General features: G+C 42.5%; 1 protein-coding gene across 3 annotated transcripts in view; it reads left to right on the forward strand.

Annotated features, from left to right (window-relative positions):
* Positions 1-289: 289 nt before the first annotated feature.
* VOPP1 (VOPP1 WW domain binding protein) overlaps positions 290-26,860 on the forward strand; it is a 167,808-nt gene continuing 141,237 nt past the window's right edge. For 2 of the 3 annotated variants that reach the window (XM_027957924.2, XM_060402039.1), the window contains exon 1: positions 290-505. In XM_027957924.2, the coding sequence (XP_027813725.1) occupies positions 452-505 (54 nt within the window). In that variant the 5' untranslated portion in view covers positions 290-451. Of the gene's footprint in view, positions 506-724; positions 1,167-26,860 lie in introns of those variants that run through there. The other variant, XM_060402040.1, reaches the window with a different exon arrangement.

Consider the following 26,860-nt stretch of genomic DNA (forward strand, 5'->3'; position numbering starts at 1 on the left):
TCCTACGGTGAGCGCAGGGATGAGAGGGGCGAAGAACCTGCAGGCACACAATAGGTTCATGTGCCTCCCTGGAACAAGCCTCACACGGCGGAGACTGTTTCTTTTATAAACCTTACCAGGTCTGTTCAGGGGTGACACGACGGTGTCTTCGGAGGGAGCAAACGACTGGCAGCTTCCCTCCAGTCGCCCTGCCGCGCGACTCGTCTCCTGGCTCCTGGCGCGTGCACTCTGGAGGGGAGGACCCTTGACACTCCTTAGCTGAGCCGGGGGCGCGCGAGCCCGGGCGCGCGAGCCGGGGGCGGAGCGCGGCGAGGGCGGGGCGGCTCCCGGGTCCCCGCTCGCCCGCTCGTGCCTCTGGGTCCCCAGGCTGGGATCCCGCCCGCCAGCCCGCTGGCCGCCTTGCCGGGGACGTGCTACTGACCTGCGCCTGTGACCAGGAGGACGTGCAGCCATGGACCGCCTGGCCTGGAAAGTGGCGGCACTGCTGCTCGGGCTGCTGGTGGAGGTAGGGCCGGGCCGGGCGGGGTAAGCGGGAGCAGCACCGAGCGTCCTCAGGAGCCCTGGGGGCCGAGGGGCGAGATCCAAGGGCTCACCGAACCGCAAGAGCCCCGGTGCGGAAGGCTCTGGGCCCTGGTGACAGTGTCGCCCGAGCCCTCCCCGCTCTTCTGATGGCCCTCAGTCCCCCCGCCCCGCATTTATCGATTCTCGCGAGTAGAGAGGACTCAGGAGCACCCTTTGCGTGCTGCGCGCTGGTTCACCCCCGGGGCCTCGGCTCTGGTCTGGGTGAGGGTCTCGGTGCGGTGCGGCCGGAGATTCCAGGCGCCCAGTGGCTTGGGGCTTGGGGCTGGGGCGCCCCCGGGTCCAGGTGCGACCGCGCGGATGCGTGGTTGTGGGAAACGTCACGGAAGCACGAGTGAAATGGCGGGACAGAGCAGAAGTCCTCGCTTATGAAAATGGAGCGCAGAGTCTTCAGATGCGAGAGAAAACCTCCGAAGAGATGGGGTGGTGGGTGTGGCCTTTTGGCGCCGAGACCCGGGACTTGTTGAAGCGACTACGGAGGAAGCGCCGGTAACCGCAACCTCGTGGATACCTCGACTGCCCACCGCTGGAAAGGGGCGCCCTCGGATGGGGTCACCGCCTTCTTGATAAAATGGATTCTTTAAAATGTGAGCTGGCGGGTAGGTGCTGGGGTGCAGTGTGGATTAAGGCTTGTTCCATTCCTTGCTTGGCTTCATTATTTTAAAGGAAATTTTTATTAATGAAGTCTAAGTAAATGGATGATGAGTATCTTACGTTTTCTATTTTAGGTAGTACATCTCTGGAAATGACTCCTTGGTTTTCTTCGTTTGTAAAGAAATGCAAGTTACAAAATGTTGGGAGGGAGAGCCTTAGCTCTCCTGCGAGAAAGATTGATGGAAAAGTTTCTTGTGCCAGGCGCCACCATAGCAAGACTTCCTGTTTTTGTTCCTGTGTCCTGGCTTAGCAGTTAAAATTTTCGTGGAGTGCCCTCCACGACAACTTGCGTTGTCTTCGGTTATTTGGAATTTTATGACCTTAGAAATAACATCCTTTCCGTGATCACCAGACAGATAATGGAGAAGTGAATCTGACACCACTGTTCACATAAAAAGGCATGCGTCTGTAGTTACACGTGCAATCCCCCCCGACTTAAAAATCAGCACTTGGTGAAATAATTTACACTAAAATTTAAATAACTGAATTGATGCTTTCACAAAGTCGAATATCTAGATGGTTGGTAATTTTTGTTTTCATGGGATAATGCAGTGTAGCCCATTTTTACATGATTGTCCCAAGCAGCTATTTTGTTTGTGGTAGAGGGGTGTCTCTCTGCGGCATTAATGAAATTTCTTTCTAATTTATCACATGGAATCTTAGCGCATGAGTTATGTATCTGAGATGTTTTAATCTTTAGTGTGTTGCTCTGAATTTCATTTAATATTGGTTATCAGGACACTTTTGATGCTTTAGAAGTCCTGAATCGCATACTTAAATGTACAGTTTCTGTTGCTGAGTACGTGGAAGCAAAGAGCTATTTTCAATTTGAGGGTATAAGACAATTAAGGGAGATGTTGGGAAGCCTGACAGCCAGCTGCAACCTGGGATTCTCCTCTTTGTTTCTTTGTTCTGCGTGTGCTGGTTTCATTGTGGTCGTAGTGTAGTTGACCACAAACCACCTGGCAGCCTTTTTGCCCTCTGGGATCCTCTTCCAAGCCAGAGTCACTCTGGGTTGCTTGGGGCGAGGGTGGGGGAAGTGTGTTTGGGAGAAGTCCTTGAGCAGGGAGAGTATCTAAAAGCGGTTTAAGAAGGGATTTCCTCCAGCTGCTTCACATCCTTAAATAGAAATTCACTTACCTGTTAGAGAGCTAGACTGAACGTTTGTTTTTAAATTAGCAAACACAGAGTGCCTACCCTGTGTCAGGGATAGTTCTAAGCATTTGACAAATATTAACTCATTAATCTTCTTATCAATTACTTTCATTCCCTTTTTTGTTTCAAATGGGAGATGGTAAAGAGCTTGTCCCCACCGTCTCACTGCTGTGATGTGTGAGGGCTTGAGATGTCAGCACTAGCAGTGGCCCGACCACCCGGTGCTGTGTTGCTGCCTCTCCCACTGCAGGACACACAGACATGGAGAGAATTTGTACAGGTCTGTCCTGAGGCCAGTGGTGGACTTGGAGAGGTATTGTCTCGTGAAATGGGTAAGCCAACAAAATTCCCTTTAGGAACTCAGTTACATTTCCTTAGGGGACCATATAATTTAGCATCCAAGCTATGACACTGGAGAGTGAAGGTGGGGACTGTTAGCAGTCATGTCTGCACAGTTAGGCAGCAGCAGGACTGTCCTGGAAGCCCCAGTATGTGCTCACCCGAAAGCCCAGGCACAGCTGTTAGTAGAAACAGGCTGCTGCTACTGCTGCTAAGTCACTTCAGTCGTGTCTGACCCGCTGGGGGTAGCATTATCCCTTCCCCAGGGAGGCTTCAGGGAGCTCGTTACTGAAGTGACCTTTTCTTTCCGTCAACTTGGACTTGCCTGTGAACTGCATGGGAAACCAGTAAGGACCCTTGTTACATCTTTTCTCCTCCCCACTCTATGCCAGCCTTGTAGATCCCAGGCACATAGGCCATGGGGGAGGTCACAGAATAGGGGAATCCCAAAGCTCTTTGTGGGTCATGAAATTCTAAAGTTCTGTGTTTTTCTTCTGTTCTCTGGTTTCTGGAAGGCCCTGCTAACAAGGCCTGCAGGAAGAGTGATGGTGTGAGCTGTCTCCTAGTAACTCTGGTGAATTAATTCCCGGTGGCCTTCACTGGGCTGCAGAAGCACCTTAGAAACTGAAAAAGAAAAGCAGTTTCAAAGCTAATTATGCCTTAGTAGAACCTGGGGAGTCATTAGGTGCTGAGTATATGCGCACACGGGCTTTGGTCAGACTGTGGTTTTCTGGATATCACTGCAATCTCTTTCTAGAGGTCAGGTTGTTGACACTCTGTTACATACTGAGTAGTATTTGTTCTGGGTTCTGTCCTTGCTGAAATGAGCCCAGAAATGGGTAGTATATGATTCAATATAAAATTACCCCCTTGCCAGGGCTGGGGACTCTGTAAGCATCCATTCGAAAGGGAAAAAACTCTGTACTATGTTATTTTATTCAAGAGACTGGCATCAGTATCTTTCTGATTCTCCCCTGGACGAAAAGCTGGAAACCTTTAAGTGAGGCTGCCATGTGTTTCAAAGTTATTCTGGCCAAAGAACTTCCCTTCTTGGGCTAGAAAAAGGAGTGGTCTTCCCTTAGAGACAGTTGGAAAGGAACATTGTCTCTTGAAACCAGGGAAATTAACAGGATTACTGAGTATTTTTCCAAGTCCATTGTATTTTGACACCCAGGAGTCTTGAAATTAGAACCAACTCATGTTTAAGAGTGTTTTTTGTCTCATGCCATCTGTTTTTTGTACCCTGGAATTGCAGTGAATGTGGCAGCCCCTGGATGCCAATTTTCTGAAATAAACCAGTGCAGCTGTCCCTCAGCAACATGCAGTTTGAAAGAAAGAGAAGACTGTAGGGAGTTTGTTATCTCTGGAAGCTCCCTGGAGGCTCAGTGATGAGGGTGAGACGTGGCAGTGGTAAATGGACCTGGTGGGAAGGACTCTACTCGGAACTGCGGGAACTGCCTCCCAGTGTATGAAGAGGACCTGGGGCTCTGGGCGCAGACTCGGGGGCCCTAATTGGCCTTGCAGTCTTTGACTTGTGCAAACTTGTGAAGACCAGCTGGATGGCAGTACTCTAGAAGTATATAGATTAAGCTAGTGGCCACTGGATTATTTAGCCATGGGCTGGCAAGTCATTCTCTTAGAACCTAAATTTATCCTCTCAATGAGGCCTCTCAGATGTCACCCTCTTAATGAGGCCTACCTTGACCACTCTATGTAAAATTCCAACCTAAATCTCTTCCTAGCACACTGGCCCTAACCTAAACAATTCGCTCCTTTCTCTGTATTTATTCACTTCAAAATATGATGGAATTTACTTCCCACAATCTACACATTATAAAGACAAAGGTTTTGATTCACTTGTGTTAACTGAAATATCCCAAACTCCTGGAACAGTGCCTGGCATACAGTAGGGATTCCATAAATATTTGAACAAGTGAAAAGAACCATGGGTAATGAACCTGAAGGAGGGACCTGAATACAACTTCAGTAGGAGAAGGGAAGGTAATATATTAGCTATGACTCTGAAGGGTCTTTGTGTGCTAATCATACAAAGAACTAATCATTAAGTGAACACCTGTGGAGGTGGAAACTCACTATCTCTAAGGCAACGTATCAATATTTTGGATAATTTTAGTTGTTAAAGTTTTCTGTTATATTGAGTAGAAATGTCTGCATTGTTTCTACCTGGTCCTAGTTCTGAATCCTTGTGCTTTTCAGAAGAAATATAATCACAATGACAGCCCATCAATTGAACACAGCTATGTTGGTCTCCATGTGTTCTTCTCTAGGTTTCATTTCCTTCTGTCATTTCTCACAAGACATGGTTTTGAATCATCTCATCATCCTCACAGCTACTCTTTGAAAACTGCCAAACTGGATGGACAGTGCTTAGGAAACTATCACTGAAAAACTGGTCCTAGAAAAAGACTTTGGAGTACAAAGTGAAGTTTGGCCTTGGAGTATAAAATAAAAAAGGGCAAAGGCTAACAGAATTTTGCCAAGAGAACGCACTGGTCATAGCAAACACTCTCTTCCAACAACACAAGAGACGACTCTACACATGGACATCACTATATGGTCAACACTGAAATCAGATTGATTATATTCTTTTCAGCCAAAGATGAAGAAGCTCTATACAGTCAGCAAAAACAAGACCAGGAGCTGCCTGTGGCTCAGATCATGAACTCCTTATTGCAAAATTCAGACTTAAATTGAAGAAAGTAGGGAAAATCACTATAGCATTCAGATATGACCTAAATCAAATCCCTTATGATTATACAGTGGAAGTGACAAATAGATTCAAAGGATTAGATCTGATAGACAGAGTGCCTGAAGAATTATGGATGGAGGTTCGTAACGTTGTATGGGAGGCAGTAATCAAAACCATCCCCAAGAAGAAGAAACTCAAAAAGACAAAATGGTTGTCTGAGGAGGCCTTACAAATAGCTGAGAAAAGAAGAAAAGTGAAAGGGAAAGGCAAAGGAGAAAAGAAAAGATATATCTATTTGAATGCAAAGTTCCAAAGAATAGCAAGAGAGATAAGAAAGCCTTCCTCAGTGATCAATGCAAAGAAATAGAGGAAAACAATAGAATGGGAAATACTAGAGATCTCTTCAAGAAAATTAGAGATGCCAAGGGAACATTTCATGAGAAGACAGGTACAATAAAGGATAGGAACAGTATGAACCCAACAGACACAGAAGATATTAAGAAGAGGTGGCAAGAATACACAGAAGAACTACACAAAAAAGATCTCAATGACCCAGATAACCACGATGGTGTGATCACTTACTTAGAGCCAGACATTCTGGAGTGTGAAGTCAAGTGGGTCTTAGGAAACATCACTATGAACAAAGCTAGTGGAGGTGACGGAATTCTAGCTGAGCTATTTCAGATCCAAAAAGATGATGCTGTGAAAATGCTGCATTCAATATGCCAGCAAATTTGGGAAAAATCAGTGGCCACAAGACTGGAAAAGGTCAGTTTTCATTCCAATCCCAAAGAAAGGCAATGTTAAAGAATGTTCAAACTACTGCACAATTGCATTCTTCTCACATGCTAGCAAAGTAATGCTGAAAATTCTCCAAGCTAGCCTTCGACAGTATGTGAACCAAGAAATTCCAGATGTTCAAGCTGGATACAGAAAAGGCAAAGGAATGAAAGATCAAATTGCCAACATCCGTTGGATCATCAAAAAAGCAAGAGAGTTCCAGAAGAATGTCTACTTCTGCTTTATTGACTATGCTATTGCCTTTGACTCTGTGGATCACAGTAAACTGTGGAAAATTCTTCAAGAGATGGGAATACCAGACCACCTAATATGTCTCCTGAGAAATCTGTATGCAGGTCAAGAAACAACTGTTAGAACCAGACGTGGAACAATGGAATGATTCCAAACTGGGAAAGGAGTATGTCAAGACTGTGTATTGTCACCTTGCTTATTTAATGTCTATGCAGAGTACATTATGTCCAATGCTGGGCTGGATGTGCAAGATTGCCGTGAGAAATATCAGTAACCTCAGATATGCAGATGACACCACCCTTATGGCAGAAAGTGAAGAAGAACTAAAGAGCCTATTGATGAAAGTGCAAGAGGAAAGTGAAAAAGCTGCATTAAAGCTTAACATTCAAAAAACGAAGATCATTGCATTCTGTCCCATCACTTCATGGCAAATAGATGGGGAAACAGTGGAAACAGTGAGAGACTATTTTCTTGGGCTCCAAAATCACTGCAGATGGTGACTGCAGCCCTGAAATTAAAAGGTGCTTGCTCCTTGGAAGAAAAGATATGACTAACCTAGACAGCATATTAAAAAGCAGAGACATTACTTTGCTGACAAAAGTCCATCTAGTCAAAGCTACGGCTTTTCCAGTAGTCATGTATGGATGTGAGAGTAGGACCATAAAGAAAGTGGAGCGCTGAAGAATTGATGGTTTTGATCTGTGGTGTTGGAGAAGATTCTTGAGAGTCCCTTGGACTGCAAGGAGATCCAGCCAGTGAATTTAAAGGAAATTGGACCTGAATATTCACTGAAAGGACTGATGCTGAAGCTGAAGCTCCAATACTTTGGCCACCAGATGTGAAGAACTGACTGATTGGGAAAGACCCTGATGCTGGGAAAGATTGAGGGCAGGAGGAAAACAGGACGACAGAGGATGAGATGGTTGGATGGCATCACCAACTCAGTGGATGTGAGTGTGAGCAAGCTCTGGGACTTGGTGATGGAAGTTGGTGAGGGAAGCTGCAGCTCCGTGGGGTCTCAAAGAGGCGGGCACTGAAGTGAGTGACTAAACTGAAATGAGAAAAAGACCACTCAAGAGTGAATAAAACAGGGTTCAAAGTTTCATACTGGGAAAGAAGTTTGATTTAGCTTAATTTGGAAAAAGCAAAGCCCAGATTATAAAATAAGTTAATTTTATTCCAAGTACTCATTTTTAGAATTGAATCAATGGGTGAGGGGAGGAATTATTTTTCTGGTAAAAGTCTGTGATGCATAATAGCATAGTCCTCACTTGACTTTGGAATTCAGTGGCATGATCATATTAAGAGTTTTTTCTGTTTTTCCAGAATTACTTGCTCGAGTAATAACCCCACCATCTCCAGGTGGGGGCGGGAGGGCCATCTCCGTCTTCTCTTGGTCTTTTTTTTATTAATATCATTCTGTTTTGAGCATCTGCGGGGTCGTACAGAGTCGAACATGGCTGAAGGGACTTAGCAGCAGCAGCAGCAGCAGGGTCATTATTAACAGGTACCCGCCAGACTTTTTTTTGTCTCTTCCATAGGCTTGGTATATCTTTTTAAGATCTGCGTCAAGATCTGCAAGGTTACTTTGCCGCCCATCTGTGTGTTACTGGTGGTGTACTTACTTGCCTGTGATCCTGGCATGGGAGGTTGCTTATGGAGCTGCTCTTGTTAAGTGGGCTGGGGTGTTGGTGCACTTTTTAGAAGGAATGAGTTCAGTGTTGTGTGCATTTTGTCATGCAGCCTTTGGCTTGACTCCCATCTCTTCCCCACTAAGACTTGTTTGAACAATAAGGACACCCTGTTCTGTAGATGTGCTCTCACTGGCACTGTCACAGCCCTTGTTTAGACCTTTTCGATATGCAGATAAAATAACCCAAGAGATTCACCTTGACTTTGCAGTGACACTTAAATATTTTTAACATCAGCTGGTGGTAACCCACAAATCCTCATAACAGTTGTAGAGTGTTTAATATAATATTTAAAACCTGAATTGAGGACTATATATTCATTCTAATTATATTTTATGTTACTTCCTTCACCTCATCTTCTTAAGCCTGTTTGAATACTGTTAAATCAGGTGTCCTTTATAGTTTTGTGCCATATACAGATTTCATTAGCATACCATTTTCAGCTTTTCCAATCGAGTATTAACAATATTGAACTGAGCCAAGTCAAAGATGGAGACTCTTATCTGGGTTGAAGTAGATGATTGAGATTTTGACTCGGAGAATACTGATGTCCTTAATTTTAAAAAGTCAGAATTTAGCTTTAAATATGCAGTGCTTTGAAGTGTTTCCTTGGTGAGGAAAGAGCCAACAAATGAAAGTCTAGAACTCCAGCAAGATATCTAAATTTGGAAGTTATTTTGTGCTCATGCTGCAGAGCAGTTGAGAGCTTTATGCAAAGCCGTTGTGCTTGGTGAGTTGGACACGGTGACATTTGCTGGTTAGGGTTAATGAGACAAGCAGTCAGTGAATACAGAGAGGCAATGAATATGAAATACATATTTTTTCAAGAAGTGCATCTGCATACTTCAAAGTTCTTGAAGAGCACAATATCCTCAGACCAGAACAAAGAAGTACCATCTTATAAACTAGGTTTGAAAATTAGCAGTTGTTTACTTGAAGCACAGAAGACATGTGATAGTTGTTTAGATGTTGTCTTAATCCATTTGAGCTGCTATAACAATATACAGAATACTACCTACTGGGTGGCTTATAAACAACAAAAGTTCTGGAGGCTGGCAAGTCAGTCAGGACATCGGCAAGGTCCATTTCTGGTGAGGACTCTCCTCCTGGTTCACAGCTGGCACTTCTGTCTGTATCTTCACATGGTAGAAGGGGTAAACAGTCTCTGTGGAGTCTCTTTTATAAGAGCATCTATCCCATTCATGAGGGCTCTGCACTGTGATCTAATCACATTCTGAGTGTTCCCACCTCCTAATGCCACCACCCTGGCTTTGGGATTTCAACATGGTTTTTAGGGGATGTGAACATTCAGAGACGTGTTGTGGAATCTCAGCTCTTTGTCTATTGTCTGGCAGGCTTTTGAGTGAATTACGTAGGTTCTCATCAACTCAGTTGAGTCACCTATAAGAAAAGAAGTGCCCCAGCTTTCCCAGAGGGAAGCTCTGGGAAAATTCACCACTTGAAATTTAGCTCTCCACGCAGGATAGACCAGCAGATTGTGAATATCATCACTTGTTTCTAAGCAAGGTTCTTTGCCCAGGTTCCCTGCCAAAATGGAGAGAGGGTTCCAAAAAATACCTTTTCTAAAAGGATGTGTACTTTTATTTATTTATTTTTGGATGTACTGGGTCTTTGTTGCTGCATGTGCTTTTCTTTAATTTTGGTCAATGGGACTACTCTCTAGTTGTGGTGTGCAGATGTCTCAGTGAGGTGGCTTCTCTGGTTGCAGAGCACAGGCTCTAGGGCACATGGGCTTGCTAGTTGTGGCTCCCAGGCTTTAGAGCACGGGCTCAATACTTGTGGAGCACTGGTCTAGTTGCTCTGAGACATGGAACCTTCCCAGATCAGGGATCAGACCCACATCTCCTGCACTGGAAGGCAGATTCTTTACTGAGCCACCAAGGAAGACCCCCAAATACGTTTTTGTTTAAAAATTGTGCTTTCTTGCCTTTTTGTTGATGTTCAGTCTCTCAACCGTGTCTGACTCTTTGTGACCCCATGGACTGCAGCATGCCGTCCTGTCGTTCACCATCTGGAGTTTGCTCAAACTCATGTCCATTGGATCAATGATGCCATCAAAACAATGTCATTCTCCATTGTCCCAACTGCTCAAAAAAAGTGAAAGGAAGATTGTGATTATTGTCATCTTTGGCTCTTCATTGTTGCCCTGGGTGAAGCAATGAAAGAGTGCAAATAAATATTCTTTTCCCCCTTCTATACTGTTCGGGTGGAGGAGCAGAAGGCAGCATCCATACAGGTCACACTGGGACTGGGAAGTAAAGATGAGTAAAACCATTTGCTCTTTAGCTTGTCTTGGTCTCTTGGTGTTTTGTAATTTGTGACAGTTTTTTCAAAAGAATCAAACTATCACTTCCTGGAGAGAGTGCGGGTGGGGAGTGTGGGAGTGTGTTCATGAGGGTTTCTGAAAGTTCCTACTTGTAGTACCTTGTTTCCGTGTGTGTGTGTGTGTGCGCGCGCGTGCGCGCGCACACGCGCTCAGTCATGTCCGACTCTTTGCAGCCCCATGGACTGTAGCAAGCCAGGCTTCTCTGTCCATGGAATTTTCGAGACAAGAATACTGGAGTGGGTTGCCATTTCATACTCCAAGGAATCTTCCTGACCCTGGAATCGAACCCATGACTCTTGTATCTCCTGCACTGGCAGGCAGATTCTTCACCACTGTGCCACCTGGGAAGCCCAGCTTGTTACCTTAGTTAGAAAAGAAGCCGGGATGAGAAGTGGGGATGGGAAGAGTGTGGGGTGTTTGAAAAGGCCCATAGCCCCATCATTCTTGCACTGCTGCAGGGTCTCTGCCTTTAGTTAAACTCTCGCAAACTCAGCTGCTCTCTACTGACATTATATATTTCAAGCAATTCAGGATTCTTTTCAGGAACCTTGGCTTCTTTCTTTTGTTCTTTTTTTTTTTTTTACTAGTTTCTCGTCACTTTCAACCTAGCCATTTTTCTCTAGCTCAGAGAGTGTCAAAGTTTTTGTTTTTATACTCTGTTAAATGGGAAAGACTAGAGATCTCTTCAAGAAAATTAGAGACACCAAGGGAACATCATGCAAAGATGGGCTTGATAAAAGACAGAAATGGAATGGACCTAACAGAAGCAGAAGATATTAAGAAGAGGTGGCAAGAATACACAGAAGAACTGTACAAAAAAGATCTTCTCAACCAAGATAATCACGATGGTGTGATCACTCACCTAGAGCCAGACATCCTGGAATGTGAAGTCAAGTGGGTCTTAGAAAGCCTCACTATGAACAAAGCTAGTGGAGGTGATGGAATTCCAGTTAAGCTATTTCAAATCCTGGAAGATGATGCTGTGAAAGTGCTGGACTCAATATGCCAGCAAATTTGGAAAACTCAGCAGTGGCCACAGGACTGGAAAAGGTCAGTTTTCATTCCAATCCCAAAGGAAGGCAATGCCAAAGAATGCTCAAACTACTGCACAATTGCACTCATCTCACATGCTAGTAAAGTAATGCTCAAAATTCTCCAAGCCAGACTTCAGCAATATATGAACCGTGAACTTCCAGATGTTCAAGCTGGTTTTAGAAAAGGCAGAGGAACCAGAGATCAAATTGCCAACATCTGCTGGATCATGGAAATAGCAAGAGAGTTCCAGAAAACATCTATTTCTACTTTATTGACTATGCCAAAGCCTTTGACTGTGTGGATCACAATAAATTGTGGAAAATTCTGAAAGAGATGGGAATACCAGGCCATCTGACCTGCCTCTTGAGAAATCTGTATGCAGGTCAGGAAGCAACAGTTCAAACTGGACATGGAATAACAGACTGGTTCCAAATAGGCAAAGGAGTATGTCAAGGCTGTATCTTGTCACCCTGCTTATTTAACTTCTATGCAGAGTACATCATGAGAAATGCTGGGCTGGAAGAAGCCTAAGCTGGAATCAAGATTGCTGGGAGAAATATCAATAACCTCAGATATGCAGATGACACCACCCTTATGGCAGAAAGTGAAGAGGAGCTAAAAAGCCTCTTGATGAAAGTGAAAGAGGAGAGTGAAAAAGTTGGCTTAAAGCTCAACATTCAGAAAACGAAGATCATGGCATCCGGTCCCATCACTTCATGGGAAATAGATGGGGAAACAGTAGAAACAGTGTCAGAGTTTATTGTTTTGGCCTCCAAAATCACTGCAGATGGTGACTGCAGCCATGAAATTAAAAGATGCTTACTCCTTGGGAGGAAAGTTATGACCAACCTAGATAGCATATTCAAAAGCAGAGACATTACTTTGCCAACAAAGGTCCGTCTATGGTTTTGGAAAAACCAAGGCTATGGTTTTTCCAGTGGTCAGGTATGGATGTGAGAATTGGACTGTAAAGAAAGCTGAGTGCTGAAGAAATGATGCTTTTGAACTGTGGTGTTGGAGGAAACTCTTGAGAGTCCCTTGGACTGCAAGGAGATCCAACCAGTCCATTCTGAAGGAGATCAGCCCTGGGATTTCTTTGGAGGGAATGATGCTGAAGCTGAAACTCCAGTACTTTGGCCACCTGATGCGAAGAGTTGACTCATTGGAAACGACTGTGATGTTGGGAGGGATTGGGGGCAGGAGGAGAAGGGGACGAGAGAGGATGAGATGGCCGGATGGCATCACTGACTCGATGGACGTGAGTCTGAGTGAACTCCGGGAGATGGTGATAGACAGGGAGTCCTGGCGTGCTGCAATTCATGGGATCTCAAAGAGTCGGACACGACTGAGCGACTGAACTGACTGAGACTGAAGGAACTTTCAGAAACTATATTCACCTGCACATATTTTTTAATTTGACATGAGGTCTTTTATTACAGATTTTAAATGACTAATGAATTGGATTCAATGAGTTGAATGGATTTGATCTCTTGTCTATTGTGAAAGTTAGCTATTTAAAATTAAACTAGAATAGCATTCATTGTATACAGTGAAATTTAAATGCCAGTAGCCAGAACTTCCCTGGTGATTCCGTGGTTAGGAATCTGCCTGCCAGTGCAGGGAGACCGGTTCGATAGCTGGTCTGGGAAGATCCCATGTGCTGCAGTGCAACGAAGCCCGTGTGCCGTAACTACTGAACCCTGTGTGCCTACAAAGAGGAAAAATTAAAGTTTTCCATAACCTCCTGCTCTTTCTGCCTCTGTAACTCAGCTTGCTTCTGGTAGTCTGGATCACGTAGGTCATGTAGTCTCAGAAAGTGAGGACTTAACAATACTACAAACTGGAGCTTATCTCTCTTGCCCTTGTCCTGCTCTTTGCAATCGCCTGGCCCCTGCAAACCTGCTTAATCATGCCTGTCTGTGTAAAGGTCAGGCATCCCCCTCCCCATTCTGACTGCTGTTCCCGCACATGCGAAACCCTTCAGTTTAAACCAGCCTATTAACAGCCAGTGTTGCCCACTATAATCTGTCTATAAAAACTCTGTAACCCCTTTGTTTGGGGCTCAGAGCTTAGAGTGTTAACTCCTCTGGGCCTGCTGGCCTAGTAAACCTGACTTATCCAACTCTCTGAGTGTGGTACTTGGTTTCTTAAGTAGTGGTTTCTGCAACAAGAGAGGCTCCCACAGTGGGAAATCCACACACAGCAACTAAAAGAGTAGCCCCTGCTCACCACAACTAGAGAAAGCCTGTGCACGCCTTGAGGACCTAGTACAACCAAAAAAAAAAAAAAATACCAGTAGCAATTTGATACAGATTATTGTGGAGGAAGAATGTCACCTGTGGTCAGTAAACAAAGGATTTTGTGGCTTCTAAGCCAGTAGCTACTGCTGCCTCCCAGACTGTGCACCCTAAGGGGATACAGGTTAAAGAAAAACAGTATACTGTCCCTAAATAGTTAAAATGCATAGCAAAGGGAGGATTTCAAAGAACCTAGACACTTGCATCTTCTCATACTTAGAAAAGTAGTAAATTCATTAACTCGAGATGCCAGGTTTTCTTTTTTAAAAAATATTTATTTATGCAGTGTCTTTGTTTCAGCCTGCGAGATCTTTAGTAGTGCAGGTGGGATCTAGTTCTCTGATCAGAGGTTGAACTCGGGCCCCCTGCATTGGGAGCACAGAGTCCTAACCACTGGGCCACCAGGGAAGTCCCAAGATGCTTGGTTTTCTTTAGCCGTAATCTTTTAATACTCTTAACTACATGTTTTGGCTCCTCCCTTACCTCTTTGGAACAGTCTTTCAGCTACCTGAGGACCTATCTCCAGGGCTTACGTCCTCAGTATATCTGCTGAATAAAACAATTCTCAACTTCTAGGTTGTGTCTTACAATTCCTTTAAAAATAAACAAACAAGTTCATCTTATAACATTTGGAAATTTTATATCATATGCTTTTCTCTTTAATCTTCTGTTTCCATTCTACTTCCCCCACAGAGCTTTATTCTAGTGAAATCTATGCTTAATAGTCTGTTTCTGATATCCATTTTTATAGTGAAAATATATATCTTGAGTTAATTTTTGAAACATTTCCTCAGATAAATCATTGAAAGATTAAAGAGTTATTATTACAGCTATTACTATCCATTTGATTGAAACAATATAAATATATTACAAACTAAATATTATTAAACAGAAAAACATTATTAAACAGTAAACATTTACTGGCAATACATTTCTGAGTGAGGTGGATGAGGGTTTTTTTTTTTTTTTTTTTTTTCATTTAGATCATGTATCTCTGGTAGAAATGGAAGAAGTTTCATGTTGTACTTCTGAGTAATGTGCCCAAACCTCATAGTAAACTATGATCAGGCAGTTTTTCAATTTAATTAAAAGTGAAATATTTGAGAACACCTGAGGTGTAAAGTATGCATGGATGAGGGTAATCTCCTTGATGGAACTTCAGCAAGGTTCTTTTGAGCTGTCTTTTTGACTAGCCGTCTCCTTGGCCTTGCACATCGGTCTGCACTGATCCCGATTTAGCAAAAATCTTGCTAAGTTATCCCCCTACCCTTGATATCCAATGACTTTGCCCTGCCTTCAGCAAGAATTCTCTTAAGTCAGCTTAGCAAGAATGCCCCTCCCCTTGCTAGTGATTTTCCATCCCCTGACTCCCTCACTGTACTCCCTGACTATAAACCCCCCACTTGTCCTTGTTGATTTTGGGATTCAGCTCCATCACACTCTCCCCTGGGGTCATAGTCTTGAATAAAGTCTTTCTTAACATTTTAACATGTGTCAGAGTAATTTCTCTTTAAGGGAGTTGATACCTGTATGTGCAGTGGCCTTAGACAGATACCTGAACAGTTTTCAGTTCTAGACCAGTACAGCCTATAAGAGTAGGAATGAGTGGGAGGTGCGCCTTGTTTTGTAGCGAGGAGAAGGGTGATTGTGAAAGGGGAACCAGCACAGCCGCTTGCCCAGCATCTTCACCAGAGCGTGTGTTCTTAGGAAGGTCAGTTTCAGGAAAGAGGGCCCATAAGACGGTCTAGAAATTGTATTTTTAACAGTATGTGGAATTGAGACCACAGGTTACTTGATGCGTTTACCACTTCCTTGCAGGAGAGGAACGGTGACCACAATCATGACACTTGGGCTTCAGTCAGCTGAGCAGGGTGTGAGGGGCCATCACTGTGGTGCCTGGTCAGGCTGCCGTGTGGTCAGCTCTGTGGGCAGTGGCTGTTCTCCCAGACTTCATCCTGGACAAGGTCATGCTTCTCTCATAGGACTGGAGGGGTCAGCCTCTTCATTAGGCCCCTGCCTGGTCCCTTTCCAGGTGTCACCATGACCTGCTATTGATGTATTTCATGAAATTGCCAAGAGTGGAGATTGGTTTATTTAGTTTATTTTATTTCATTCCCACCCTTTCGATCAGAATTTAGTTGTGTTGGTTTAGCACAATGGGTGAGAAAGACCTGAAATGGGGGCGAGCACATAATAAAAAAACAGACATATATAATTTGGCAAGTGGGGAGTCAGGGGACCCTCCTGCTCTCCATGGCAGGAGGACAAAGTGGGCTGAAAGGCCCACACTTTTATTGGCAGAAGTCACATGAGGAAACAGCTATACTGGGGAGCTTGATTAGCACACTGTAAAAAGGGAGTGAAGTTAGGGCTCTGCTGTTGATCAGGAATATCTTGTTTTGTTTCCATGGGGATGGACGCAGGGGTAGGCAGTAAAGTGGAGCAGCGAGCACGTCCAGCCCCAAGAATGTCCCGTTCGGCATGCTTACTACAACAGTCACGAGGGTGCAGTTTGCCTTACCCTCGAGTCATGGGGCAGGTTCTGGTCTCTGCTCCACCAGGGTACAACAGTGTGTCTAGTGCTATTTTTGGTAGCTGGCTCAGGATCTCATTGAAACCGCCATCTCAAAGAGGTGAGGGAACCAGAATAAAGGAAACTTTTACTATCTACTTAACACCTAACATCCACCTGACTTTTTGTTTGTGTGTTAATACTTTGAGCACAAATGTAATTAATACCGTTAAGTCTTCAGCAGGAAACTTAAAGTGGTGTAAAGCTTTTCCGTGAAGCCAGCTCCTCTTTGAGCTTGAACATTAACCTTCCCTTTGCTTTCTCCTCTGATTTTTAGCAAGTTTGCATTATCCTTGCTGAAAAGGTCTTAGGACACTAAAACAGATCTTTCTTTGATAGCTTCACCAGTGATGCCAGAGTCTGGTGTTGTCCCTTCAGCCTACTGTGTTTTAGGCCATGGTCTGAAATCCTTACTCTGTGGGGTCATTGGCTACAAGGGGGCTGGAGTGAAAGAATGAGTGGCTATGTGGGTAAAGGTCGGAGGTGAGGAATTGTTCAGTGCAATGCACAGTCACACTGTCTCTGTACAGGGAAATCATGGCTCCTGGGAGACTGAGCAGAGATGGTTGGAATTGGCATTAGCAGAACATTTACAGGTGGCAGGGCCCATCCACTGTTGAAAGCAGAAACCTCCCATGAGGTTTTGCACAAGGAAACAAGTTAGCAGGTATGAAAACTCACATAATTTTTATGAGTTTACATTTATTTCTATGGGGAAAGTTTAAAGTAAACATTTGCAAAAATAATAGGATTCTCTTGTGTGCCTCTAATTACAGAGTCCTTTAATTAGACTGCATATTGATTAGAATGCTTTCAGCCCTAAGAGGTGGTGGTGGTGTGCAGTTGCTCAGTCATGTCCGACTCTTTGTGACCCCATGGACTGCAGCATGCCAGGCTTCCCTGTCTTTGACCATCTCCTGGAGCCATCCAACCATCTCATCCTCTGTCGTCCCCTTCTCCTCTTGCCTTCAATCTTTCCCAACATCAGGGTCTTTTCTAATGAGTCAGCTTTTTGCATCAGGTGGCCAAAGTATTGGAGCTTCAGCTTCAGCATCAGCCCTTCCAATGATTATTCAGGATTAATTTCCTTTAGGACTGACTGGTTTGATCTCCTTGCTGTCCAAGGGACTCTCAAGAGTCTTCTCCAACACCACGGTTCAAAAGCATCGGGTGTAAATTTGGTCTACTGGAGAAGATGATGGCAAACCACATCAGCATTCTTGCCTTGATAACCCTGAGTAACAGGGTTCTGTCTTTGTAGCTGCATTGTGGGTTGTAGCAATCCTTCCTGTTATGCAAATAAGTCAACTTCCACAGCTCTCTGTGAGGACATAGATGTATTTTTTCTGTTCTGGCCCAGCAGTATAATTTGTTCCCCCACCCTCTGCCCAATATTTCTCAATGTGAAACTCAGTTTGGATCAGGATAGTATTGGATCAGCATTTTCCTGTCAAAAATCTACCCAGTGATTCAAATATAAACACATATAGGAAACTTGCTAGCAAGTGGCATTAATTACTTTTTGAAACATCTTACATTTGAGTAGTTTTTAAACTCTCCAACATTATTTACTTTATCTGATTTATAAGTGACGATGGTAATGATGTGGTAACTAGTGCTTACTGTGCTTTTACTATGTGTCAAAGACTATTTTAAAAAAATTTGATACTTGCAAAATTTTTTTTCACCTTTACTGAGGTATACTTGACAAATTAAAATGATATATATTTAAGGAGTATAATATGATGATGTGATATGTGTATATTTGTGAAATGATCACCACAGTCAAGTTCACTGACACTTCATTACCTCATGTTACCTTGTGTGTGTGTGGTAAGAACACTTAAGATCAACTTTCTTAGGAAAATTTCAAGTACAATTTTATTAGCTTCAGTCACCATGCTGTGCATTAGATCTCCAGAACTTATGCATCTTGTATAACTGAACTTTTATACCCTTACCAGCACCTTTTCATTTCCCCATCCTCTCAACTCTTGCAACCACCATTCTACTCTCTGCTTTTATGAGTTTGACTTTCTTAGATTCCACATATAAGTAAGATTATGTAGTATTTATGTTTGTGAGTTGTCTTATTGCACTTAGCATAGTGTCCTCCAGCTTCATATAGATGTTAAATGACAAAATATTCTTTTTTAAAATTGAATAATCCGTTATACATAAATGTTATATATTTTAAATAAATAAATTTAAGTCAGTTAACTTTGTTTAACACATTTATTTAAATAAATATACATATATGTAAATAAACAGAATGTAAATCACTATATTAAATTTTATTTCACCTAAATGTCTATTATAGATAAATATGTTACATATACTGTATAATATGTTAATATTATATACATACATATTTTTCTTTATTCTTCCATTGATGTACACTAGGATTGTTTCCTTATCTTAGCTATTACAGATTTTACTGCAGTGAACATGAGGGTTCAGATATCCCTTCAAGATAGTGATTTATTTCCTTTGGATTTGTAGCCAGATATGGGATTGTTGAATCATACGGTGGCTCTATTCTTAATTTGTTGAGGAATCTCCATACTGTTTTCCATAATGGCTATACGAGTTTACATTTCCATTAAAAGTGTGCAAGTGTTCTCTTTGCTCTACATCCTTGCCAACACTTACTCTTATGTTTTTGATAGCAGCCATTAAAACATGTGTGAGGTGATATGTCATTGTGGTTTTGATTTATGTTTCCCTAATAATAACTCCAGAATGAAGAGATGGAGCCAAAGCAAAAACAACATCCAGCTGTGGATGTGACTGGTGATGGAAGTAAAGTCTGATGCTGTAAAGAGCAATATTGCATAGGAACTTGGAATATTAGTGCCATGAATCAAGGTAAATTAGAAGTGGTCAAGCAGGAGACAGCAAGAGTAAACATCGAATTTTAGAAATCAGTGAACAAAAATGGACTGGAATGGGCGTATTTAATTCAGATGAACATTATATCTACTACTGCAGGCAAGAATCCCTTAGAGGAAATGGAGTAGCCATCATAGTCAACAAAGAGTCTGAAATGCAGTACTTGGGTGTAATCTCAAAAATGACAGAATGGTCTCTGTTTGTTTCCAAGGCAAACCAATCAATATCACAGTAATCCAAGTCTATGCCCCAATCAGTAATCCTGAAGAAGCTGAAGTTCAGTGGTTCTATGAATACCTACAAGACCTTCTAGAACTAGCACCCAAAAAAGATGTCCTTTTCATCTCAGGGAACTGGAATGCAAAAGTAGGAAGTCAAGAAATACCTGGAGTAACAGGCAAATTTGGCCTTGGAGTACAAAATGAAGCAGGGAAAAAGCTAACAGTTTTGCCAAGAGAATGCACTGGTCATAGCAAATACCCTCTTCCAACAACACAAAGACAACTCTACACACGGACATCACTGGATGGTCAATACCGAAATCAGATTGATTATATTCTTTGCAGCAAAAGATGGAGCTCTATACAGTCAGCAAAAATAAGACCGGGAGCTGACTGTGGCTCAGATCATGAATTCGTTATTACAACATTCAAACTTAAATTGAAAAAAGTAGGGGAAACCACTAGGCCATTCAAGTATGACCTAAATCAATTCCCTTATGATTATACAGTGGAAGTAACAAATAGATTCAAGGGATTAGATCTAATAGAGTGCCTGAAGACCTATGGATAGAGGTCTGGGACATTGTACAGGAGGCAATGATTAAGGACCATCCCCAAGAAGAAGAAATACAAAAAGGCAAAATGGTTATCTGAGGAGGCCTTACAAATAGCTGAGAAAAGAAGAGAAGCTAAAGCAAAGGAGAAAAGGAAAGATATACTCATCTGAATGCATAGTTCCAAAGAATACCAAGGAGAGATAAGAAAGCCTTCCTCAATGATCAATGCAGAGAAATAGAGGAAAACAATAGAATGGGAAAGACTAGAGATCTCTTCAAGAAAATTAGAGATACCAAGGGAATATTTCATGAAAAGATGGCCACAATAAAGGATAGGAACATTATGGACCCAACAGATGCAGAAGATATTAAGAAGAGGTGGCAAGAATACACAGAAGAACTATACAAAAAAGATCTCAATGACCCAGATAACCACAATGCTGTGATCACTCACCTGGAGCCATTCCATCCTGGAATGTGAAGTCAAGTGGGTCTTAGGAAGCATCACTATGAACAAAGCTAGTGGAGTTGATGGAATTCCACTTCAGCTATTTCAGATCCTAAAAGATGATGCTGTGAAAGTGCTGTACTCAATATGCCAGCAAATTTGGAAAACTCAGTAGTGGCCACAAGACTGGAAAAGGTCAGTTTTCATTCCAATCCAAAAGAAGTGCAATGCCAAAGGACATTCAAACTACTGCACAATTGCACTCATCTCACACGCTAGCAAAGTAATGCTCAAAGTTCTCCAAGCCAGGCTTCAATAGTATGTGAGCCGTGAACTTCCAGATGTTCATGATGGATTTAGAAAAGACAGAGGAAGCAGAGATCAAATTGCCAACATCCTCTGGATCATCCAAAAAAACAAGAGAATTCCAGAAAAACTTCTACTTCTGCTTTATTGATTACATCAAAGCCTTTGTGTAGATCACAACAAACTGTGGAAAATTATTAAAGACATGGGAATTACCTGCCTCCTGAGAAATCTGTATGCAGGTCAAGAAGCAACAGTTAGAATGAGACATGGAACAACAGATAGATTCCAAATTGAGAAAGGAATACATCAAGGCTGTATATTGTCACCCTGCTTATTTAACTTATATGCAAAGTACATCAAGTGAAATGCCAGAGTGGATGAAGCACAAGCTGGAATCAAGATTGCCAGGAGAAATATCAATAACCTCACACACACAGAAGATACCACCCTTATGTCAGAAAGTGAAGAGGAACTGAAGAACCTCTTGATGAAAGTGACAAAGGAGAGTGAAAAAGCTGGCCTAAAACTCAGTATTAAAAAAATGAAGATCATGACATCCAGTCCCATCACTTCATGGCAAATAGATGGGGAAACAGTGGAAATAGAGAGAGACTTTATTTTCTTGGGCTCCAAAATCACTGCAGATGGTGACTGCAGCCATGAAATTAAAAGGCACTTGCTCCTTGGGAAAAAAAAAGCTATGACAAACCTAGACTAAAAAGCAGAGATCTTACTTTGCCAACAGAAGTCCATCTAGTCAGAGCTATGGTTTTTCCAGTAGTCATGTATGGATGTTTGAGTTGGGCTGTAAAGAAAGCTGAGCACTGAAGAATTGATGCTTTTGAACTGTGGTGTTGGAGAAGACTCTTGAGAGTCCCTTGGACTGCAAGGAGATCAAACCAGTCAATCCTAAAAGAAATCTGTCCTGAATATTCATTGGAAGGACTGATGCTGAAGCTGAAGCTCCAATATTTTGGCCACCTGATGTGAAGAACTGACTCACTGGAAAAGACCGTGATGCTGGGAGAGATTGAAGGCGGGAGGAGAAGGGGACGACAGAGGATGAGATGGTTGGATGGCATCACTGACTCGATGGACATGAATTTGAGCAAGCTCCTGAGTTGGTGATGGACAGGAAGGCCTGGCGTACTGCAATCCATGGGGTCACAAAGAGTCAGACATGACTGAGTGACTGAACTGAACTGATAGTTATGTTGAGCAGTTTTTCATGTGTCTGCTGACCATCTCTATGTCTTCTTTTGCTTAAGTCACTCAGTCATATCTGACTCTTTGTCATCCCACACTGTATCCCAGGCTCCCCTGTCCATTATATTCTCCAGGCAAGAATACTGGAGTGGAGTATCATTCCCTTCTCCAGAGGATCTTCCTGACCCAGGGATTGAAGGTGGATATCTTGTGTTGCAGGCAGATCCTTACTGTTTGAGCTACAGGGGAGAATATATCTCCTTTGGGAAAACATATTTTCAGGTACTTTGCCTATTTTTATTGGGTTACTTATTGTTTTCTTTGTGTTTCATTTTTTTGTTAATGAGTTCATTGTATATTTTAGATATTAGTTCCTTATCAGATGTATGGTTTACAAATATTGTCTACAACTCTGTAGGTTGCCTTTTCACTTTGATCGTTTCCTTTGCTGTGTGGAAGTTATTTAGTTAGGTGTAGTCACATTTGTTTATTTTTTATTTTATTGTCTCTGCTTTTGGTGTCATATTGCAAAGACTCGTGTCAAAGAGTTTTTTTCCATATGTTTTCTTCTATGGGTTTTACAGTTTTAGCTCTTACATTTAGGGGGTTGAACTTGTGATACTTTAATTTGTTGGAAATTTTTATGACCTGTTTTGTGAGCTAATATAATCTTGCAGAATTTTCAGTGTGTACTTGAGAAGTATGTATATTCTTCTACTGTTCATGCAAAGTTCTATATATATCTGTTTGGTCTATTTGGTTCTATAGTGTTGTTCAGTTCTGTTGTCTCCTTATTGATATTTTCTGATGATTTTTCCATTTTGAGAGTGGATATTGAACTCTCATATTTTTATTGTATTGCTGTGTATTTCTCTCTTTAGATCTGACAATATTTTCTTTATGTATTTAGATGCTTTGATCTTGGGTAAATACGTATTTATAACTGTTATAGCTTCCTGTTCATCTGGCCTTTTATCACTATGTAATGACCTTCTTTGTTTCTTTTGACAGTTTTAACTTAAGGTCAATTTTGTCTAATATGAGAATAATTGACCCTTGAACAGTGGGAGTTAGGGGTGTCAACTGCCCAAGCATTTGAAAATTTGTATGTAACATTATAGTGAGCCCTCTGTATTCAAGATTCTGCATTCACAAATGCAACCAACTGAATCATGTAATACTGGAGTACGTATTTATCACAAAGCATCTGCATAAAAGTGGACTCTTACTGTTCAACACTGGTGCAGTGTTGTTGAGAGGGACAGCTATATAGTCACCCCTGCTCTTTTTTGGTTACCATTTGCATAGATTATCTTTTTCCATCTTTTTGAGCCTGTGTGTGCCTTTAAAGCTTGAGTTTCTTTAGCCATTATGTTTTTTTGATTGGGTAGTTTTATCTGTTTATATTTAAAGTGATTATGAACTAAATGGCAAAAGAACTTACTCTTGCCATTTGGTTCATTATTTTGTGACTTTTTTTCCAAGTTTCTTTGCCCTTTTTTGCTTTTCTTCCTTTGGAATTTGTAGTCGTACACTTTGAATTGGGCTTCCCAGGTGGCGCAGTGGTAAAGAATCCGCTTGCCATTGCAGGAAGAGCAAGGACTGTAGGTTTGATCCCAGGGTTAGGAAGGTCCTCTGGGATAGGAAGTGGCAACTTGCTACGCCAGTATTCTTGGCCTGGAAAATTTCATAGACAGAGGAGCCTGGCAGGCTGCAGTCCATGGGGTTGCAAACAGTCAGACACAACTGAGCAGTTGAGTTCACACACATGCTTTGAATCATTTTAAGCTTTTGTGCATCTGCTGTAAGTTTTTTCTTGGTGATTACCGTGGGGTTTACATAAAATGTCTCATAGCAGTCTATTTTAAGCCAGTAACTTACCTTCATTGCTTTTAAGAACTCTACACTTTTACTACCCCACACATTTTATGCTATTGACGTCACACTTCTTTTTATATTGTATATCCGCTAACAAATTATTGTAGGTGTATTTATTTTTAATATTTTTGTGTTTACTTTTTTATACTAGAGTTGAAAATTATTTACCCATCAGCACTGCATATTATTCTGAATTTGATTATGTGTTTACCTTTACCAGTGAGTTTTATACTTTTGTATGTTTTCCTGTTACGTGTTAACCTGCTTTCATTTTAACTTGAAAAATTCCCTTTAGCTTTTCTTGTAAGATAGGTCTAGTGGTGATGATTCTATCCGATTTTGTTTGTCTGAGAAAGTCTTTGTCTTATCTTCATTTCTGAAGGGCAGCTTTGCTGGATATAGTGTTCTCCATTGGTCACTTTTTTCTTTTGTCACTTTGAATGTATTATCCCACTGTCTCCTGGATTGTAAGTTTTTTGCTGAGAAATCCACTTATAGCCTTGTAGGGGTTCCTTGATATATCATAAATCCTGTTTTTCTCTTGCTGCTTTTAAAATGTTGTCTTTGGATGTTGATAATTATATTTCTATGCAACATTCTTTGGGTTGATCCTTTGAGGATTTGGGTTGATATGTTGGGGACCTTTGAGCTTCAGGAACCTGGATGGGCTTATTGCTCTCAAGATTTGGAAAAGTTTCAGCCATTATTTGTTTAAAGAGAGTTTCTGCCTCTAATTTTTTCTCCTCTGCAAAGTCCCATAGTGCATATATTGATCTGCTTAAAGTTGTCCCTTAAATCCCAAATCCCATGGGCTTTCTTCACTCTGCTTCATCCTCACCACATCCCCACCCCCCCCCCCCACCCCCACCCCGCCGCCGCCGCCGCCCCTCCACTGGATAATTTCACAGATTCTTTCTTCTGCTTGGTAAAGTAGTGTTGAAGAAATCTATTGGATTTTTCATTTCATTCATTGTGTTCCTTCGCTCCAGAATGTCTGTTTGGGTCTTTTTAATGATTTCTATCTTTTTGTTGAAGTTCTCTTCTTGTTAATGTATTTTTATCTTGATTTTATTGAGTTGTCTACCTGTGTTCTCTTGTAGCTTGCTGAACTTCCTTAAGACAATCACTTTGAATTCTTTGTGAAGCAAGTCATAGATTTCCAGTTCTTTGTGTTTAGCTACTGGGGCTTTATTAGTTTCCTGTGGTGGGTCATGTTGCCTGATTCATGTAGCCTTGTGTTGGTGTCTGTGCATGTGAAGGAAACACCATTTCCTGTCTTCACAGGCTGGCTTTAGTAGATCAAGGCCTTCTGCTGCTCTGTCCTCAGGCTGATGGAACTGCCTCACAGATAAAATTTGAGCAGGGCTAGAGCCTGGTCTCTTGGCTGCTGCCAGGTCCTCAGTTGTGTCCACCTTTGGCAGGTATGTAATTGGGGATGCAAGTGGTTTGAATCCTGTCTATTCCCTGGGTGCTGGGACTGCCTGCAGGACTATGGTTGAATAGCCTAGTCATGGTGCCATATCTAGCTCCACAGTTGAAAGGCTTTTTACCAGGGTCATGGATAGTGTGGTATCCACTGTGTCCCTGAGCATTCTCCCATCGGGTCACTGGGTGGGCAGCACTGCCTCTGGGACCAGGGCAGAATGGGTTTAGAATGTCACAGGGCTGCTTCAGGATTTACCATCAGAATTGAGGTCAGCAGACCTGCCACTGGGGGTTCAGACCAGTGTGTCTTACACTGGTTTCCCAAGTGGGCAGTATTGCCTCTGGATCATGGCAGGTTGGGCTTGGAGTCAAGTGGTAGGGCCCCTTGAGCATCTACAGCTGGGACTGAAGTCAGCAGACCTGCTATTTTCAACACTGATAGAAATTTCTTCTAGTATTTAAGTCTATAACTTAAATGGAATGCTTCTCCTAAAGTTTTTGATTGATTTTATTGTTATATATTTATTATTGACTTGATATTTTGGGAAGTAAGCATCTGATTTAGCTATACCTTCATTCACACATATAATGGTTTTGGTGGTGAGTGCTCAGTCACATCCCATTCTTTGTGAGCCCATGGACTGTAGCCCACCAGGCTCTTCTGTCCTTGGGATTTCCCAGGTGAGAATACTGGAGTGGGTTGCCATTTCCTCCTCAGGGGCAGAGACTGGTGTTTCTGGGTCCCTGGGCCAGCAGGAGTGACTCCAAATCACTTTAGAGTGGGGCTGGGGCCGGGTCACAGGACTGCCTCTAGCCTGCAGTTGGGTCTGAAATTGGAAGTCCTGTTGACAGAGGCATGGATGTGTGTGGCATCTCCTGGTCCCTTGGCAGCTTGGCTGTGTGCATTATGGCCAGGCTGGGCCAGAGCCGAGTCTGTGGGGGAAAGGGCTGCTCTTGGTCTGTAGCCAGGGCCACTGTCAGCAAGCCAGCTTCTCCAAGCAATTCTTCCTGGTCTTGGGCTTCATCAGGGTTTTGCAACTTTATACATGGATCCCAAAGCTCCCAAGAAGCCCCTTTTGTCTGTGGAGGGATGCCAGGTTGCTCTTTGTGTGGGAGATGTGAGCTTGGCAGCACCTATTCGACCATCTTGCTGATATCCTGCTAAACACTTGACGTTTCATCTCTACAGCCCTTCTCTGAGTTTACTGCTGCATTATGTCCATTTTGCAGGTGAACCAAATGAGGCACAAGAGATTAAGAAGGTTGTCCAAGGTTTTCTAGCTGGAGCCAGGATTCCAACCTCTTAAGACTGACTTCAGAGTTTGTGTTCTTAAATACTGTGGTTCCCCTGCTCTAAGTGTTTACATTCATATAGTAATAACGTTTTCTTCTCTGCATTTCCTGGGTGGCCTGACCTGGAAGGAGTTCTTGGTGGATGGTTCATATGTAGGGCTTTTCCATTCTTAAAAGTCTGAGAAATTGAGTCATGTTACCTTAATTGATGTCTCTTTAT

The sequence above is a fragment of the Ovis aries genome, chromosome 19 (genome assembly GCF_016772045.2).
Source record: "Ovis aries strain OAR_USU_Benz2616 breed Rambouillet chromosome 19, ARS-UI_Ramb_v3.0, whole genome shotgun sequence".
NCBI lineage: Eukaryota > Metazoa > Chordata > Mammalia > Artiodactyla > Bovidae > Ovis > Ovis aries.